Raw genomic sequence first — 20,301 nt, forward strand, 5'->3', positions numbered from 1 at the left:
AAGTCTCCATGGCAGAGATAACGCTATTATTTGGGACTAACTTAATGGCGCGGATCTCAACGTAGTCGATAACTGGAGACAGTATTGCATTGCAATGAAAAATGAGATTACAGAGTTTGGAAATTCCTAACAAAGTATCTAAAAATTTCATTTTGCTTTTGTTGTTTTTAATTTTTCAAATACATAACTCTTCCTTATTTCAACAAAATTGTAACTGTAAGTTGAGAAAAAAAGCAAAACGAAACCAATTTTCGAAAATATCTTTAAAACAAGGAACAAGCGCCAATGGAACAAAAAAAATAATTAGTAATTTGTAATTAGTTGCACGCCACTGTACATCTTTGTTAAATGTTGATATCTGTAAAATTCTGCTGCGCATAGATTAACCAAAAAACACATCGAATATTCTTTGAAAAATCACAAAGAATCTATGAGTTCACCTATTTTTCTTGTTCTTGGTCGCTGAATAGGTACAACCCATTCAACTTTCATCAACTGTCAAAACTTGTTAATAACAAAATCGACAACTTTATAGATAAAGACAGCAAATGTAACCCAAAAGACTCAATAAAGAAATTCAATTCAATTCAATTCAAAATCGACAACCCTTTTTCTTGTTTTCAATGCCAAAATTATAATACAATACACAAAATGTAGGTACATAAATATAAGAACACGGAAGCAGTTAGGTATATTTTTTTACTTACGTGTGTTCTGTCCCTCCCAAATTTATATACCTATTGAATCATTAAAAAAAAATGTGAAACACTTCAGATAATAATCCCAAAACAAAAGGTAAAGTGCCATCCAATTCAACAATTTCACCTGTTGCCTTGTCATGTCACTATTAATAAACAATATCATACAAATTGAAATTTATCCATGTACCTTACCTACAGACATATACATACAACAACAAAAAAACTTGATTTGAACTCATCTACAGACAATTATTATTATTGTTGTGACTAGTTATCTACTCGACCCATTCTTTCAAAAAAAAAAAACTTTATGTATCGAGTTTATACAATTTTCTATATTCTGTTCCTCACCCCTCCAAATCAGAGAATTTAAAGATAAAGACGATCATAAAAATGTTGTGTATATTTTCTTTCTCTTTCTAAATAAATAAAAAAGAGAAAGAAACCCACTCACATGGTAGTGGTTCCCACATTCCAAAGTCTGCGTATTTTTGTGTGTTTCTTTGTTTGGTTTATATTTTTTTCTCATTTATCTTTTGGTTTTTAAATTTTGGTGTGTGATAGCGGTCATTGCCATTTGGCAGTTGTTACTAATTCGGGTTTTTGTTTCTTCATCATTTATTTAATTACGCATCAATGAGAATAAAATCGTCATTGTGAACCGGTACATTGACATATTATTGTTATTTTTGTTTTTGTATTTTTAAAATATTGTTTTTATATTTAGATGCTTTGTAGGTATTAATGTTAAATATTCGAAGAATATTTTTCGAATATCATCAATATATTTGGTATGCCTATGTACTTTTGTTGTAACCAGAACTTGAATGTGCTTGTGTGTACACAACACATACACACAAAGGTACTTTGGCATCGTTATATATTTTTTTAAATTAATATAATATTCTCTTTGTTGGACTTATATTTTGTAGCATCATTCGATACACCTGTGCAGTAATATCTAAAACTCTAAGTTATTCAAGACAGGAAGGTAGGTAAAGCATCGGTCACACTAAGCTAGTTTACAGCTGCAATAGGCAGAATACATAACGCAACGTAATTACAGATGTACGAGTAAAAACATCAAGAGATCTATATTAAATTATTTGGATTGGATATATGAATTGGATATTAAATTGCATAATTTCAAATGATTCTGCCAAAAACATTTAACTACTTTTTACTTTAACGCAAAATCGAGGTCACAACGAAATATCAAATGTCAAAGAGGAGTACATTTGCATTTTTAAGGGCTCTAGGAAAAAAATTTTTTGACAAATATTGAGTTTTTCTGAAAACTGTTTCTTCAATTTCTGACACCTTTCGCATTTTCAAGTGAATCTGATCCGCGCAAAAAAGAATAGAAAAGATCCAAGAAGTACAAGTTTGTGTGTTCCATGAAAGAAAACTTTTCCCCAACTGTTCTACAATCTGTCACATTACAGTTTAAAAATTGACAGGCATTATTCAAACTTATTATACTTGAAGTTGAACTTTTCTTATCTTTTTTGTTCTGACAATTTTCACGTATTTGTGTTGTGCTGATCTGTGCAGATCTCGATTTTCTTCACTAAACAGACCAAAAGTGTGTATGAACAAAAAAAATCAAACCAGTCTTTCCATTTTAAATGCAGTACCTACAGTAAAAAACCAAGTTTGACAAATATTGGACACTTTTTCCGAAGCTAATCTAACAAAATTAAGATTTGCAATTTCTGAAATACCTTGAAATGTTAATGCCAAATGAAAAAGTATCCGTTGGTTTATTACTGAAAATTTTTAATTTCTATGTCATTTGGAGTAGGTAAATTTCGAAATTGAAATGAATTTGTAGCTTCGGTAAGACTTTGAAAGTATATGATGATGATTTTAATACAAAAAATATTAAGCTTTTCCATAGGAGAAAGAGAAATACAGCATAAGATTTTGCGAATGCGATCCGATCAAGGTCATTTCAATTTGATCGAGGTTTACAGAGTGATCGAATAGAAGTTTAAATTTGCTCAACGATTTACGTTGAATACATGCAATCTTGACTTAAATCCTTTTTAAAAGACAGCATTCATAAAAATAAAAAAAAATAATTTCAGCTTTCTATTCAATCAGAATAGAACTAAGAAATAGAGAACAAATTCTAATTGGGGTTTTTACGCATTTATGTTTTCTTGCTTACAGGAAAAATAACGCGAGAAACAACATTATCGCGTTGTTGTTGTTATCAACGTCTTCGAAGTAGAATTTGACATCTATGCAGCTAAAAAACCCAATTAGATGTGATGAGTGCATCCACAGCTATAAAACTTAGAACTAACTTTGCTTTCAAATTGACTAACTTTACGAACGGACCTGTCATTTTTGAGGATGGCCGGATGATTTTTTGCGTTCACACTCTCATTAGACAAACGCATTTGAAATCTTTATTGAATCAATGCCAAGTCCTGTTCCGAACAGTTCCAAAAAGTCTCATTTAATTAATTTATCTATCAAATCTGTTTGGTATTCTCATAAAACACAAAATAGTTGCACTTTTCTGCTTCAAAAAGTCCAGATTGATTTTTAGTTTACTTGAATTAAAGTACTAGATTTAATTTGTATGTTAATTCTTGAAAGTTAAGTAGTTTGGGTAGATTGCAGAGAGTCTTGGATAAGTTTAATATTAAAAATTCAAAAAGATTGTGTTGTCGTGAAACCGTCTGGTCCGAAGAGGAGACATTTCAAAATCAAAATGTTTTGTTGTTGTGGTTGTTCTACCAACCATTCAGTATTTTATGACAAAGGAAGTATCTTGGTATTGTTCATTCGATCAAATTTCATTACAACACTGCAAAGAACAAATGTCCTTTATAAACCAGTAAATGTAAAAGAAATTTTGTACTAATCGATCGCACTAGCTCACTAGGGTCGAAATTCTAACTAGACATCTCAATTCAATTCTATAAACGTAGTGATTAAAAAATTCAATTCAAATGTTCACATATCAATATTCTAAATTGATTTAAAATACATAGAAATACGAGACCGCAACTTGACAACAATCTTAAACTTTAAAGACATTATAAACAGTGACAATGAACTTTGGATACATTCATTTTACCCAACAACTTGTCAGTGCATTTCTGGCAAGAGAAAAATTGAACGTCTTTATTGTTGCTGTCATCACAACAATCTTGAAGAGACAATATTCAGCAAAAGAAAGTATAGGTGTAGACAAGGAGGAAATATCGATTTTATTGTCTTTATTATAAAATTTTATTTTTAAATAAGCGTATTCAGCTTGATAAATCTAAATTAAACTTAAGTTCCCGCCATATTTAAACCATATGCCAGTTTTTCCTTCCTCGTTTTCAAATGTAGGTTATACAAAAAAAAAATATAAAAAAAAAGAAACAGATCTTATGATTTATTTTTTTTTTTTTTTTCTAGCTCACACTTTTGTTTTTGCTTGTCAGTGTGTGAGTAATGTGCTTCGCGTCTTGTTGTTGCCAAGGGAGGGGATAGTTTCCCATCATGGGAGTTAAGAAAGTGGTGGTAGTTTATGATACAGAAAATAATAAAAAAAAAAAACAATTTTTCGGCCGAGAACTCAAAAAGTTTTTTTTTCACCCGTAAAAAAAAGGCAAACAGAGAGAAAAAGAGAGGCAATACCTGTCAGCTGAAGAGGAAAAGGGGTGGGTAGGCGGTAGGGTTAGGTTTTAGGGTGGCATGTGGAAGGTTTTTGTAGGAAGATCTCGATTGAAGGAGGGTGGCTGTTGAACAAACCTCCACCACAGCAGCAACCCTTGAGGGTGAGGAAAGGAATGAAAAATAGGCCTCCGAATGATTTTTTTATACCCAAGTGGATGGAATGTAAGGGAAAGGGAGCCATGGTTTTGGTTGACGTTGATGGCACTTTGCATACATACATATATACGTACGTTCTCATATTTTACTTATTTTTTTTTTTATCCCAAAGAGGGTGTGTTGCAATGTATTTGATAGTGTACCTATACTTTTTTTATACATACATACATATATTTGTATAATTTACACACGTATACATCAAGAATAAAGATGAAATGAGATGATGATGCTGAAAAACGGTTGGTGGCGGTGGGTGAGAGCATACTTATGATGGGTATAGGCAAAAAAAAGAAGAAAACTTATTTTCCCCAGTTAAAGTTGACCTGATTTTAAGGCCTATTTTTTTTTTTTTGCATTCATTTGTATTTTGTTTGTATTTTACATTTGTTGCTGTATTGCTTGTGGAAGAGAGGATGATTTTTATGAAAAATTTAGTTGCAAAATGGAACAGAATAAAATGCCAACTCACTAAAAAAAGTTTGCCTACATATTCCCTCTCTCTCTCTCTCTCTCCGTTGCGTAATAAAACAGCATTTCCTTGAAAAAAAAACATAGGAAAATAAGTTTCTATACAAATCTACTGTAATTAAAGTAATGCCCTGTTTTAACGAAAAAAAAACTTGCATACTCTATTTGCGATTTTTTGCACTAAAATAAAAATTGATTCATGTAGAAACATTAAAGTACATTATGTTCAACTTAATTTTTTTTATTTCCACGAAACGTGAGAGATAGCTGCCCTTTAATGAAAAAATCTATATGAAAATTATTAAGAATTAATAAACAAGTTGCTATTAAAAAAATATATCATACAAAATAAATTTAAAATACACCATACAAAATACATATAAATATGAACGAAATTTACAAATAAAGCTATACAATTTACTAAATGAAATTTATATCTGCTTCGTAGTACCGTTTCTCTTTAAAAGCTTAATTATTTACACCAAAAAACTACATTTTTATTTCTGGTTCGTACGACAATTAGGATAAAATAATCATTCACTATATTTTCATTAAGGCAACAAGGTCATTTTCCAATTTCAATTGCAGATTGAAAAAAATCGATTTTTTGTTTTGGCAAAAACCAAGACTAACTTCTATAAAACGTGAAAACGCCCCTAAACGTCGCACGCCCCTAAAATCAACTTGCACATATGTGGTCGACTGCGATTTATTTCAATTTTATTTGGAGCTAAATTCTGAAAAAAAAAACATTTTAAAATATTCTTTTTTATTTTATTATACCTATTTGTTGTATATGTATATTTTGTTTTAATCAAAATTATTGTCAAAAGATCTGTTTAGTGTAAAAAATATTGCGTTTAATTACCAACGTTATATTTTGCAATTCTTGTATTTAATCATGGTATATTGAGAAGTATGTTATGGGCGTGACATTTTTTTCTAATGTCACACCCGATCATGTCTTGCGATATTTCCACACAACAAGAAATGTAAAAAAATTAATAGTTTAATGTCAAAAAACGTACCTAATTATTAAATACTTCATTGAATGGCATAATAAGTATATTATGTATGATCGAAAAACCTATATTTTTGTTTAAACTTATTGAAATGGAAATGACTTATATGCATAAATAAAAAAAACTGATAATTCAGTGTAGAACCACCAGCTACAAGCTACCTAGTGGAAATTTTTCATTTTAAACTTTAAAGCAAAAACATATAAAATTTTCATTCCAGTCTACAAAAAATCCTATAGAATTAATTTCTGACATAACTGAAATAAATAAATACCTACTTGCCACAATCCCATTAATACGCATTCCCAAAAGATTACTTCACAATCCATAATATTATCATTCCTGTGTAAAAGAAAAAAAATCATTATCTTATCTGCATTCAAAAAATATTAATATAGGTCACCAAACCATTTTTCCATATTATAAATGTTCAAGCTAAATCGATGTAACCTGTTGAATAACAGTGATTCATTCATCCGCTATCATTTTTTTGAAGTGTAATTTATAATATTTTTTTTATTTTTATACGGAAACCGCCAGAATGAACTTTTTAAGTAGTTAATCACCACGAGGAATAATAAAGCTTTAATAGTTTTCTTCTTTCTATTATAGCTGTTATAAATAAAACAGAAAAAAAAGTGTGACAAGTATTACTCAACGATATAACACAGAAAATTATAAAGAAGAAACTATTAAGTGTATTTTCCCGCGAAAATAACTGAGTAGAAATAGATTTGAAAAAGTACAGTCAGTCAAACTTGTATTCTTTGAGTATCTACTCATATAAAAGAAAGTTTTTTTTTTTATAATACTACCTGTCCTGGCGGACGTTGTCCCGCCTTAGAGGAAATAAATGTGCAAGTTTTTGATTTTTCAATTTTTTATTAGGATAATAAAAAAAAGTGAAAAAATCAAGTATTTTAACAATTCTCTGTTGGCCGTGTATTTCGGTGCATGGTTTGTACTCTTCAGACGACATTTTTCGTTTTATTATCAGGCGCAAGAACAAATTACACAGATGGTCTTCTGACCCGTGAACACTAGGACGTTCGTTATTTAAGAAACAAGTTCATAAGTGGAAAAACTAAAAATCTCCTAATTTTTACAGATTTTTATTTTGACGCTAGATTGTTAAAGTTTTCTCTCATTTGAAATAGGTAGTTGAGATATAGCCTTAAAGTAAAAATGTTTGATGAATGATAAGGTTCTTGTCTACATTAACAACCGTTTTCAAAAAGGTATTAACCATATTTCTAGGACCAGGGGTTTAGTCTGGCTTTTTTTTTCGGGAGACGGACAGAATCCCGAAATCCAAAATCCAGAAAGACCAAAATCCAGAAAACCCTCAATCCTGAAAACCCAAAATACCGAAAACCCAAAATCCCGAAAACCCAAAATCCCGAAAACCCAGAATCTGGAAAACCCAAAATCCTGAAAACCCAGAATCCCGAAAAACCAAAATCCCGAAAACCCAAAATCCAGAAAGGCCAAATTACCGAAAATAAAACACAAAAAAAAAAACTTGTGTTTCACTGAAATTTTAACTGAAACATAAAATTAAAACCAATTATAAAACATTTTAAACATAGAATTTATTATAAGTTAAATATTACTTATAATTCTTTTGATTTTAGTTCAACGATTTCTCCAACTTTACTCAATCATAACAAAACACTGCTGAAAGAACAATAAGAACATGAAATCATGTAAAAAAGAGATACTAACGGAATCATACACTTATATTGTTTTTTACGTATTAACACCTTAATTTCACACTTAGAATTGTTTTCGTAAACGAAATCCCGAAAAATTATATAAAATGAAAAATTTGCGCAAATTTTTCATTTTATATAATTTTTCGGGATTCTGGGTTTTCGGGATTTTGGGTTTTCGGGATTTTGGGTTTTCGGGATTTCGGGTTTCGGGTTTCGGGATTTTGTCCCCAATCCTTTTTTTTTCAGGGAAGTCAGATTGTCTTGGTTTTGGTTCGAAAAATACCCTAATATCATGTGCCATAAGCTCAGAATTTTTTTTTAATTACTATACTTTTTTGCTTGTGAATCTGGGTGATAGCATACAATTGTTTTTGTCTCTTGGATCTTTGATTTGGGTGTATAAGATATGAAATTCTTGTAGTGCCTAGTGGGCTTATTCCAAAACAAAATGAATTAAGTATCATATGTCCTTCTCCTGGTCCTAAGCTACCTCTCCACCAATTTAATTTGAGTAGAAAATCAAATTGTTCAAATATAAATTCGATTAACTGCACCTTAATATTTTATTTTTACCGACCGCCCTCGCTTTTGTTAGTTGCCGTATTTCTCTATTCTCACAACATTTTGCTGAGTTGTTTTTGTTTATCAATTATTTTTGTTTTTTTTTTTTCATCCTCTCATCGCACTTCAAGCTTTACCTTTTGTTGCAAAAGTACCAACAAAAAGTAAAAATAAAACTTTGTGCCAATTATTATCTTTCGTAGGTATATTTCTAGTGTTTTTTGTTTGTTTTTCTATTGCATACATATAAAACTACAAATATATGTATATAATTTTTTTGTTTGAAGTTTTTTCGCTTAACTATGACCTTGACACACTTAAACAAGTGCTAAATATTGTTAGTAATTTTTATTTTTTTTTTTTTTTTTCATTTTGTTGCATCGAAATAAAGAGAGAAATTTTAATAGAAACACTTAGAGCCGAACGATCAACATTCTCTCATCATATCGGCTAGAAGAGTATCATAAAATAGTCAGTATATAGACAAATGTGCTTGCGATCAAAAACACATTTAAGGTTAAAATAGGAAAAATATGGTTATTTATAATAACATGTTCAAGGAAAACCTCATAATACTAATTGATAGTTTTGAGAGAGGATGCATTTTATATAATATGAAAATAAATGACATAGAAATAGAAGGTATTTTGCATTGCAAACTTCAATAATAATTATGTATGTCAAATTTGCGAAGCGGATGCTACTGGTTATTTTGTGTTCTTCATTTACATTATTCTTTTCTGTTTCTATTTACATTTTTTGTTTTACTTCACAAAAACAAATGTTTACAATTTGTTTACATTTTTATTACTTCATCATTTCCGGGATGAAAATAGATTTAATGTTTTGTAAGAATAGATGTTCTTTGGGGTTTTTTTTTTTTTGTTTATAAATAAAAAAAAAAAATGTTTTAAAAGTTTAGAAATAGCTTTTTGACAGCAAAGTATTTCGAAGAAAAATATTTTTATTTTTCAATGAAACTTACAATAATTTTTTTTTTTAATTCTTATGATGATGATAAACACCTTTCACAGCATTATTGAGATTTGTATAATTTCTATAATGATTCATATTCATGCATGTTTAAAAAATACTAGTTTTTTTTTTTTTGTTATTTAGAAATTTTAGTATGTGAAGTATCTATTCTTGGAAAGGGGGGATGTCCATTTTAATTTTAATGATTTCGTTTTTTATAGGTATACTTACTTGCAACCTGAGAAGATAAGGTTTATTTTAGTATACTTAAAGTTGTCATATGACCTTGCTTTAGGTATCACTCGATTAAACATAAATTACGTTTGTTGATAAGTTTGTTCTGACTCATAAACTGTATGGAAGGTAATTAGTTTTCATAAAAGTATATATGACTTCCAATCATATGGTATATTAACATAATAATATAAATACTTTTTTCATTTATTCCTATATCTTTAATTTTAACAAAATTATCTATAGTAGTAAATCTAAATATCTACGAAATACCAAAAAGTATAACATTCGTCGACGTCCTCCCATACAATTGAAATGAATTTATAATTTTTAGTCTTCGTTGACTTTACAAAAATTTTAAAAGAACGTTAGGTAGCGTTTTTTATGTGAAAAAAGAATAAATTATTTTTTTAAGAAATTTAATAGCTTTCTATACATAAAACAAATTTTAAAATGTTTGTAAATTAACTGGAATGCCATAGGAAGAATGTAAAACGACCCATAAAAACAAAGTCTCAAAAAAATTCATTGATCTGTTTTCATAAAATTGATTTTTCATTAAAAAAAAAAAAGTATGTGTACACTAGGTACACTTGTACACACGAGATATAGGTACTTTTACCGTATCGTACACAAAAATAATTTTTTTGAAAATTTCGTCAAAACGAAAATCCAGAAAATGTTACGTATAGATACCGTTACGTTTAAAAGAAAGACACTTTTTGCGTATATATTTGAATTATCAAAATTGTTAGAGAGGTTTTTGAGAAAAGCAACATTTTCTATTTTGTTAAGTTTCGCCCTAAAAATAAAATTTCAATTTCCCCTCCAGAAAATATCCCAAAATCTTAACATACAAAGTTCCAAGTTTCACCAGTTTGGTATGCTGTTCGATATAAAGACGGACCCCTTTTTTCGTAGTTCGATTTTTTTTACTACCTAATTTAAAACTTTACTTTACAATTTAAAGAAATACCAAAAACTCCTGGAAAGCATTTAGTCCACAAAAGAAATATGTACTGATCTGGTATCATTGTATTAGAGACTTAATATCATCTGCCCTAGGTGGGGCTCTGCAATATATGCAAGTCACCGTAAACAAGAAAATAAATAAATAATGTAAATTCTTACAAGAATTAAGTAAGTTATTGACAATTTAAACAACTTCCGTATTTTTCTCTTCCATTATCATCATTTCAAATTCAAATCATTTCGTCAAAAAAGAATACCTTGCTATACATACATTGAACTCATTAGAAACAATTTTATATTAATAATTTATGAGGTAAAAAAAAACAGCGGGCGTTTTACTTTCAACCATCATATTGCTGCACCTGTTCAGTTCATGCCTTGGGAATAGAAATAAACTACCTACAACAACAAACAGCAACACAGAGAGCGAAAATAAATTAAAAATGGCAGCCATTTACAAATAAGATTAAAAAGACAATGAATTGTGTTGAAGATCAAGGCAAAGCAATGTGTTATTCAAGATCATTGATCGGTATTATGTCAAATGACGTTTTTTTTTTTTTCTTATATTGTTTATAGAGGAATTTTTATGTATCATAATAGTCACTACCTAGATGAAGCTTATTTATGTTAATTTGCATCGTTTTTTTTCCACACGCCAATTTAGCCTTAGGATATAAATTTTGAATGATTCATTATACTAATTATATTCTTGTATATGGAATGATAATTGTCTGGTGTCATTCTTGAAAAGAGTTGATATTTTAAGTTTCTTTGCTTTAACAATTATTGTTGAAACTCAAAGTTAAGAAAATTGGGATCAGCTGGAATAAAAATGGCTTTAAAAAATGTACACTTTCTAATAAGAGCACTAGGTTTCGATATTTAGCACTCAGAATGATCCTCGTTCCAATACTTCGTCTAGTTTTCACACGTGGTTGGTTAGTATTGCCCAAAAAAAATGTTTTTCTTTCTAAACGACTTGCTAAAGACATTTTCCTACTAGGAAACCGTTACTTCAATATTCCTTTTAAATTTGCCTTTTTTCTAGCTTTCTCAGGAAGTCCTTAAGTTAACAACTTAGGTCCTAAGTTACTAAGAACCGACTACCAAAAAAAAGGAGATTCTCAATTCGTCTGTATTTTTTTTTTTTTTTTATATGTTTGTTTCGACTGGGTGAACTGATTTTAATGATATTTGATAGCATGTGCTTCCATTGTAGTCAAATTTGGTCCAGTTCAAAATATGGCATCCATGAGAAAACCTTTGTATAAGTTTCATCCATAGAAGTCGGATTTTTTTTATAAAATTGATTATTCCAAAATGTGATCATCCTCGGGAAGAAGATTAGCCCATTGGTCTAAATTGTGATCGGTACCTGCATTATCGTAAAGTATTATAGACGATATTGTTCTTAAAGAATTCTAGCTAACATATAGTCGCCTTACTTTTAATTTATATGCAATTGTCATTAAATGGAGTTTTTTTCAAATTCGATCGGGATTTGAACTGCCGATGCCGATTTAGTGATCAATACAACCATAAACGTTCGTACCATATGTAAAAACGTCAATCAAAACTCGTGACTTAAAATTCATAATTTCGAAAACAAAATAAAATATAAACTTCATCAAACATTAAAAGAAATTCTCACCAACACACCATAAATGTGTATGTAATAATTTAATTTCTGTTGATAACTCCAAATTCAATCTGTCGCCAAAGCATTTACATAAATATTTTTATTGATTGATATGAAACATAGCCTTATGTACACAATTATTCCCATATCAACACATTTTGTTCATGTCTCACCATAATTCCCTCTATATCGGATTCTATTTTAACCATCACTTGTACATAAAATGCAAATTAACATTTCCACCCACCACCACCGCCATCGCCACCAACAATGTTCATCAAGTAGAAAATCGATAAACCTGCGTAAAATTTAAAAGGCAATAAATCCTTACAGACAGAAAGAGCGAGAGAGAGAGGCCATTTTATAGAAACGAAAAGCAAGGGTTTTTGGGATGCAGTCTTTTTGTTATTGTTGTTTTTTGATGTCTTTTGGTAGCTCTTCTATGTTTTAATCATCCCTTTCGTTTTGGCAATAGCCACAATTTCAGCCCTAACCCCAGACTCAGTCGCCATCCAATCATCAACCCTACCGCCCGGCCCGCTCGTTGCTGCCGCCGCCATCAACCGCCCATATCTGCTGCTGCCGCTCTATCACACCTAGTTACAAGCTTTTTTGCTTTAAATGTTGCTGTCGGTGTTAAAACTTGAGTGAACTCAACCGTAAAGTTCAACATTTTGCTGTTGTGGCATGTTGGACGGGTTATATATGTATGTAGATACACATGAAAGGTTGTTATTTTTTTTTTTGTTGGTTAAGTCTGGTACATAAGTTAATTTTATTAGTTGCAATTTTGTTTATTTGTTTTTCTTTTGTTTGTTTCTATATTTATGTTTAGTGTGTATTCAGCTTGGTTTAGGGTATCCGGTCTGGTTTGGATTCTATGTAGGTTGGTTAAGTATCTTATTTGGAAGTAGAGCAAAATGAGCGGCAAATAGGGCTTGAAGTATTTTTTATTTATTTGATTTTAGTGTATTTTTTTAAGAAGCAAAATATAATATGTTTAATCATGACTTAATAAAATTCACGATTTAAGTTCAGGTTTCTGATATTTCGAAGAATTGTGTTCTCACAAAAACCGAGAACGTGAATGGTTAGAGTACGAAATCTGCTAAGATCTTGGTTATCTCAAAAATCACATGTCGAATCTACGCATATAAAAATGAAAAAACTTCAACGTTTTGCCGATTATTGTATGTAATTAATTTTAAACATATTGCCCATATGTTAACGTTTATTCGTTTTCACCTGACTTACTTACTAAACACTGGTTTTCAGCATATTATCGTATGCACATACTTTAAATATTTCATAATGTACATATGGAACGTGTTTAAAATGAATTCTCAGCCCTCTAACTTCCATGTGCTAATTAAAACAATATTGTTGTGATAGATCAAGGTTACTTACCAATACCAATATGTTGACTTAAAGCTTCTTATAGCAAGTCTCAGCTTGCAATTTACAATAACTGACGAAATGTCTGTCCTTAAATTGACAAACTTCACGTGTGATTGTAATTACTCGGTTCTTAATGGAAATAAAAACATTTTATTTGTACAATTGTTCCAACGAAGCATTTCAAAAAATACTCTATACAAACTTTTTTACGAACTCATGTCAGAAAAAAAAAATTAACCAAATTTTATTTTTTCCCAAAACAGAGCTTTACATCAAAAAAAATATTTCATATTGTCATAAAATTGAGCTTTGAAAATCAACATTTAATTTTAAAATCAAGGTTCTTTTTCAAACTTCGTTTGTATGAATTTCTACTAAAAATTATTAATTATCAAGTTAAGTATACCTACTCTTTTAAATCGCGCATTTAAAATAGAAACGAAATTAAACAAAAAATACAAAAAATCTTTCCAGAAATATTTTTCTTAGTTTTTTTTTTGCATCTTAGTCGTTCATTTAGGTTTTTAAAATGACCATTAACGTTTTTGATATGATTTCCAATGAGGTGTTGAACTAAATTTGCCACTAAACGATGTTTAAATACAAGTTTTAAGCTCTTTAAAAAAAATGTCCTTAAAAATCGTAATACGATGACGGACGACAAGTAAAAAAAAAAACATCAGGGGCCTACATATTTCTCATTTTATTGAACAGCTTTATCATCGACTTTAAACTTCAATATGTTTGTCCCATTGAACTTTACCTCAAATGTAAGCATTTCTTCAGAAAACTCAAATTTGAAATAAGTTCCTTTGCATAAACTTTCAAGTTTCTACAGCTTTCAGAAATGCTCTTGGCAATAAATAAATCGAAAAAATTCGAATTCTAAAATTCAAAGTTCGATGTTTTTCTTTGTTTGGTTCACAAGAACCATCAACATTTGTTAGGGAGTGAATTAGCATTTTCGTTGTTTTTGACTAGTTCACAAAATAATGAGGTTTTGAAAAATTAGTTATATATATATATTTTAAAAGGGTTCGAAAGTGGCCCAAGCTAGTCCCTGTACATAAGAGTGTAGTACTAAAGTTGCAGAAGAAAACTTCTATTTTCGTTCCCTTGTACTTTTCCTTCTACGGGCTACTATTAAAAGTTGAATAAAGGTTTGTTTTGAACACAAAAACTCGTTTCTTATGCGAGAAATTATACGCAGGTGACAAAATTATATATATTTCGGAAGAAAGCTGCTGATGACGTTTGTGATCTTCAATATAATGGAAGCAGAGAGTGGCGAATAAATCAGCTGCTGGGATGATTGTGTGTTACTTTACCAATTTCTTGATTTTTTTCATATTCTTAATTCTTAGGTTTCTAAGAGCAGTTATGCAAAGTAATTAAAAAGAACAAGTTTTTCACACTCTAAAAAGTATTAACTAGCTATTTTTACTATCAAGATAACGTTTGAATGCAGACATCTTAAAATATGTAATTTCAAGCGAAATCTTAGAAAATTAAACAATATTCTCGCAGTCTTTTTTTTTTACTATTATATTAAAGCTGAAAGTGTATACTCGTATCAGTGTGTCTATTCAATGTTATGTTGTGCTAATGTGTGCGAAAAAAACTTGAAAAAGTGTTTTTGATTGAAAAGTACCTACTTGTTGTCTAAAGTTGAACTTTAGTTTATCTAGTTTCATATCTACTAGGTATCACAACAAAATGTATCAATACCGTTAAGCTGATTATAATACATGTTTTATTGGTACTCAGTATTTTACTCAGTAATATTATGCTGTAAACAACAACAAACGATTGATTTTATTTATTATTAATAACACTGGTTTACAAGGGTTTTGTTGCCGAAATAAAAATATACTTTGCTGAACTCGAATCCGAAGTCAGAAACAACTAATCAGCTCCCGTTTTTAGATATTACCGTTAGAAAATGCAAAAAAACGTTTTTTTGAGTTCTTCGGACCTTATTCTTTTGTATAAGGAAAATTGTTTGAGCATATTTAGTAATTGTTACTATAAGAACTGTTTTCCATCTTTCGATACCTGTTTAAATCTTTTCAATATCTTTTGTATTTCCCGAGATATCTTAAAATGAATTAAGTGGGTTTGGCTTCATATACATACATATGTATCATAAAGGAGATAATGACGTTATAAAATTTACAAAAATACCAAACAACTGAGGATATCTCGGGCAGTAAAAAAGATATCGGAAATATTTTAACAGATTTAAAAAGTTGGAAAATAGTTCTTATAAAAACCGTTACTAAATTTGCTCAAACAATTTTCCTTATATAAAAGAATAAGGTCCGAAGTACTGCATTTTCTAACGGTAATATTTCAAAAACGGGAGCTGATCAATTTTTTTGACTTCGAATTCGAGTTCAGCACACCGAAAACCTTCAGAAAAGTATATTTTTGTTTCGGCAACAAAAAAAAGTTAAATTTTGTTAACCAGTGTACTCCTAAATGTATAAGTTTATGAAAAAAAAAAAATGTTCTCTATAAACCAACAAATAAAAAACTTTTGTTTATCCTTAGCAATAATTTGTTGTTGTTTCCCATCCAAAATTTTACTGAGCTTAGTACCGAGTTGATATATAATAAGGAATAGATTGGTACTCTCATTTGCCATTCCATTCCTAACATTTACTCTTTTGTTAAATTAGCTCCAAACTATGTCCCATAGCAAACAGTTGTAACTTATTTTTAGCTCTGAGTGTTTTTAATAAAAGTTTTTGGATCGTTCTAATAAAATGACATAAAATTGTTTTGTTCGTAAAAAATATATCTAATTAAATTTAATTTTCATCGCCTAAATTTTATTTAGTACCTATTTATTTTATTTATTTATAATTATATTTATTTTTGTCTAATTCTTTATTTTAATTTCATGTTTTTTCTCATTTTTTTTCCTTACAGACTGCATTTTTACACCAATAACATAACATGTACATAATAAATAAACAAACAAAATTAGACAAATGAAAGAAAAAAATAAGATGAACACAAAAACACACCACATAAAATCAAACGTGATTCAACCCCATGTGCATTATTAAAATATACAATAAATAATAGTTTAAAAATACAAATTAAAAACAAAAAAAAAAAAAGTAATATTAACAAAATATATGCCAACATGTTGTTCATTAAACATGGGACTTCGTCGATATCTTAACAAATCGTCTTATATTTGCATTCGCAATAAAACTTTATTATCTTTATATTTTGTTCTTCTTCTTTAAAAGCGGTTATTTAATTATTTTTTTTTTATTAAGTTTTCTTATTTTTTAAAATTTGTTTTCTGAAAGATTAAAATCTTTCTTCAAAAATATTTTATAAATATATATATAAACAATATATATCGCACTTATACACGTATATTTTGTACAAAACAAAAACAACAACAAAACGAACACTGTTGTCGATTATTATTATACAACATCAAAAGACGCCAAACAAACAATATCAACAAAATACACACAAATCATAATTCATCATCGCATCGTCATTAAATTCATCATCGTCGTCGTCGTTGTTGTGGTCCATTTGTGATATTTACCATCGTCATCATCGCTTCAATAAGTCACTACGTATCAACAGATCGATCGATATTATATTTGTATAGTATCGATATCGATCGAATTGCTGTGGTGCAGCACCGTATGCAGAAAAAATTATGGCAACACCACAAGTCAAAGATTTGGTGTTGCGATCGCCAGCTGGGTCATCGGAAGTTGTGACATTCTCTTGGCCCTTACAAATTGGCCATGGTCAGGATAAACATGATAATGGCATCGATATTATCGATACGATTAAATTCGTATGTGAGGAGCTGCCTGGAATTAGTTCTGCATTTGAAGAAGTTAATTTAAATAGCATCGACACTGCCTGCTATAAGACTATGACAAATCTTGTCGATAGATTTAATAAAGCTGTTGATAGTATTGTCGCATTGGTAAGTTTAATTGGTTATTTTCGTCTACTTATTTATTAAGTTAAATGATATTCTCAAAGTGTGTCAGTAACAAATCACATCTTTTTAATTAACATCTGAAAAAAATAAATACAATATAGAAAAGTCTCAATTTCTCTTGGAATAGATTGATTATTTTCCTCTATTGTCTTCAAAACGTGCATAAAAAATATTTAAATTATGATGACCCTAAATAAGTATCAACATGAAAGATAAGAATTGTTAAAGACGTCAAGTATTATCTCTTTTGTAGCAAATAATATATAGTTTAGCATTGTCACCATAAAAATAGTGACGAACTTAAGTTTTTATTGTTTTATGTTTTATTTGGGCTTAAATGATCTTTTATTCTTCAACCTGACTACAAAATTACCGATTTTGTTCATATTGCCTATTTGTAAAATCTAAAATCAATATTTGTTTCAATAAAAATATACAATAACCTGTAGTGATAGTAGTTCAAAAATAGTTCTTATCATTTTGACCTAGATCCAAGAATAAGATTAGAGATAATAAATAGTTTTAATGTCAAATATTTAGTTCAGTAATAAAATAAGAAACAATTTAATAATACAAAAATGTATACAGTAGAATCTCATAAAGATGAACCGATATAAAATTAATTTAGTTTATTTTTTTGAGTTGTTCATCTTTTCAGCATTTTCAAAAGAAGAACATATCGCTCTTCCATTGTAATAGTGACCTTAAGCCACTAAAAAACCAGGGCCCATATTACCGCTAAAACTAGTCGTAAAAATAAAAACGAATATCGTAAAACGTAATCACAATTTAATGCTAACGACCAGTTTGGAACGATTATCGTAATTCTTAACATGGGACCAGTATTTTGATTTTTCTGATACTTAACAACTGTTCATCTGATGGAACCGTTTCTTCAACAAAAATCACTAGGAGTATTCACGTAAACGCGGAAAACCCATAGAAACCGTAGAATTTTCTATCGGTAGAAATGAGCTGTCAAAATTTGTATGGGAAAAATATTCTGCAAATCATAGAATTTTATCTCACAAATTTGAAGCAGAAACCGTAGAAAAAAAAATCTGATAAACTTTAGGTGTGTTCAATCACCTATCGGATAGCCTATCTGGGATACCCGTATCTGGAATATCTTTCTGAACGCGATTTATGTCTTATTATTCAGATAACCACAAATAAAATATGCTAATATTGAGAAGAGAATATTATTTTATTTGAGCAAATTACATTTTTTTTATTGTTGCATTAGTATTTGCAAAATTAGCTTGACTTTATTTTTTTAATTGAACAAATTTTATAAGATCAATTTGACGTTTAACAAACAGCTGTTTGTTTCCCTTGTTTACGCAATTATTTTCTGCTGGGGTGTTCATTTAAACCTTTTGCGGAATAATTTTCTATTTTTCTGCAAAGTAGAAAATTATCTCGTTACGTGAATACCCTTACTATGTTACCAAAAATACTTATCAGATTCTTATCTCATCTGACTTTGGGTTATAAAATCATTTTTATGAATGTCCTACCGATTATAAATAAAGTTGACAGCATTTTTAGCTTTCTGTAAAAAAAAAAACATTTGAAACTCCTCGCCATTTCTTACAAAGGTCAAACAAAATCAAACTCTTCTAGTTATCTCACACAAAACAGAATAAATTGTTTATCTCGAGTACCCTAGAATATTAGATGCTTAGGAACTCATTGGGCAGGACCTTGACTTAATATTTAGTCTCTGACGATTCCTGACCGTGCCCAATGTTTACATTCGAATATTTTTCCAAAGACGTGGATTTCATTTCACTGGAAAGGCGCTGGCCTTTTCTTCTCACACGGTAAAAAAAATCGTCGATTGTAAAATCCTGACTAACTTACTACTTTCAACCATGAAACATGCATTTCTTCATGACAATGATAGTCTTAGAGGGTTTGTCAATTCGGATGCGTAAACCTGACACAAAAAACTCAAGGTGTTGTGTAGACTGTATTTCAAAACATTCAGCTTGACAGTACATTGGTTAAACCCATGAATCTAAATTTGCACTAATTTTAAGGAACTAAGACTCCTTTTATACAAAACCGTCAAATGTGCTTTGACAGGATCAATTTAATTCCTTCTATAGGGGAAACTTCATTTTATTTTTCTATTCTGTTCGAAAATTTTGAGAAAAATTATTAATATTTTTAGGATCATCTGACTTTGGGTTACTAGAAAAAACACTATACATAATACAAAATACATTTACACGATCAGATCAAAACAATATTTTAATATTAATCTGCACACTTTGTGAAAAATTCAGATATATTATTTATTAAATTTCTTTTTATATCTGTAAATTTAAAAGAACAAATGTGACAAAGGCACGATTTCGTTAGCTTTGGCTTTTTCGACAAAAGTTAATAAACAAATATTTTTCAATACGAAAAATAGTAAAATAGTTTGGTTACACAAAAATGTAGGTACTACATTTTTGTACTTACATCAGCACGACATTCATTTTCAAAGACTTACAGTTCTTTGTCAATTTTTTAAACAAATAATAACAGAAATTAACCTTGATTGACAGTTCTATAATATGCAAATGATATGAAAATGTACTCGTATAAGAACTAACTTACTAACTGTGGGTGACCAGCGCCTTAAGGCGACCCTACAATTCATTATGGATTCGGGACTCAGGTAACAATCTTATCCATGCAGATTATATCATTAGCCAGCTGCTTCCAGTATCGCACACATAGTTGATTGAGGTCCCCTTCTACTTGTGTGCGCTACCTTAGACGAGGT

General features: G+C 29.6%; 1 protein-coding gene across 5 annotated transcripts in view; it reads left to right on the forward strand.

Moving 5' to 3' along the window:
* LOC129916927 (histone-lysine N-methyltransferase, H3 lysine-79 specific) overlaps positions 1-20,301 on the forward strand; it is a 68,056-nt gene that overhangs the window by 31,976 nt on the left and 15,779 nt on the right. For all 5 annotated transcript variants that reach the window (XM_055997144.1, XM_055997143.1, XM_055997147.1 and 2 more), the window contains exon 2: positions 16,463-17,501. In XM_055997144.1, coding sequence (XP_055853119.1) covers positions 17,223-17,501 — 279 coding nt within the window. In that variant the 5' untranslated portion in view covers positions 16,463-17,222. The remainder of the gene's footprint in view (positions 1-16,462; positions 17,502-20,301) is intronic.

This window comes from Episyrphus balteatus, chromosome 3 (genome assembly GCF_945859705.1).
Source record: "Episyrphus balteatus chromosome 3, idEpiBalt1.1, whole genome shotgun sequence".
Taxonomy (NCBI): Eukaryota; Metazoa; Arthropoda; class Insecta; order Diptera; family Syrphidae; genus Episyrphus; species Episyrphus balteatus.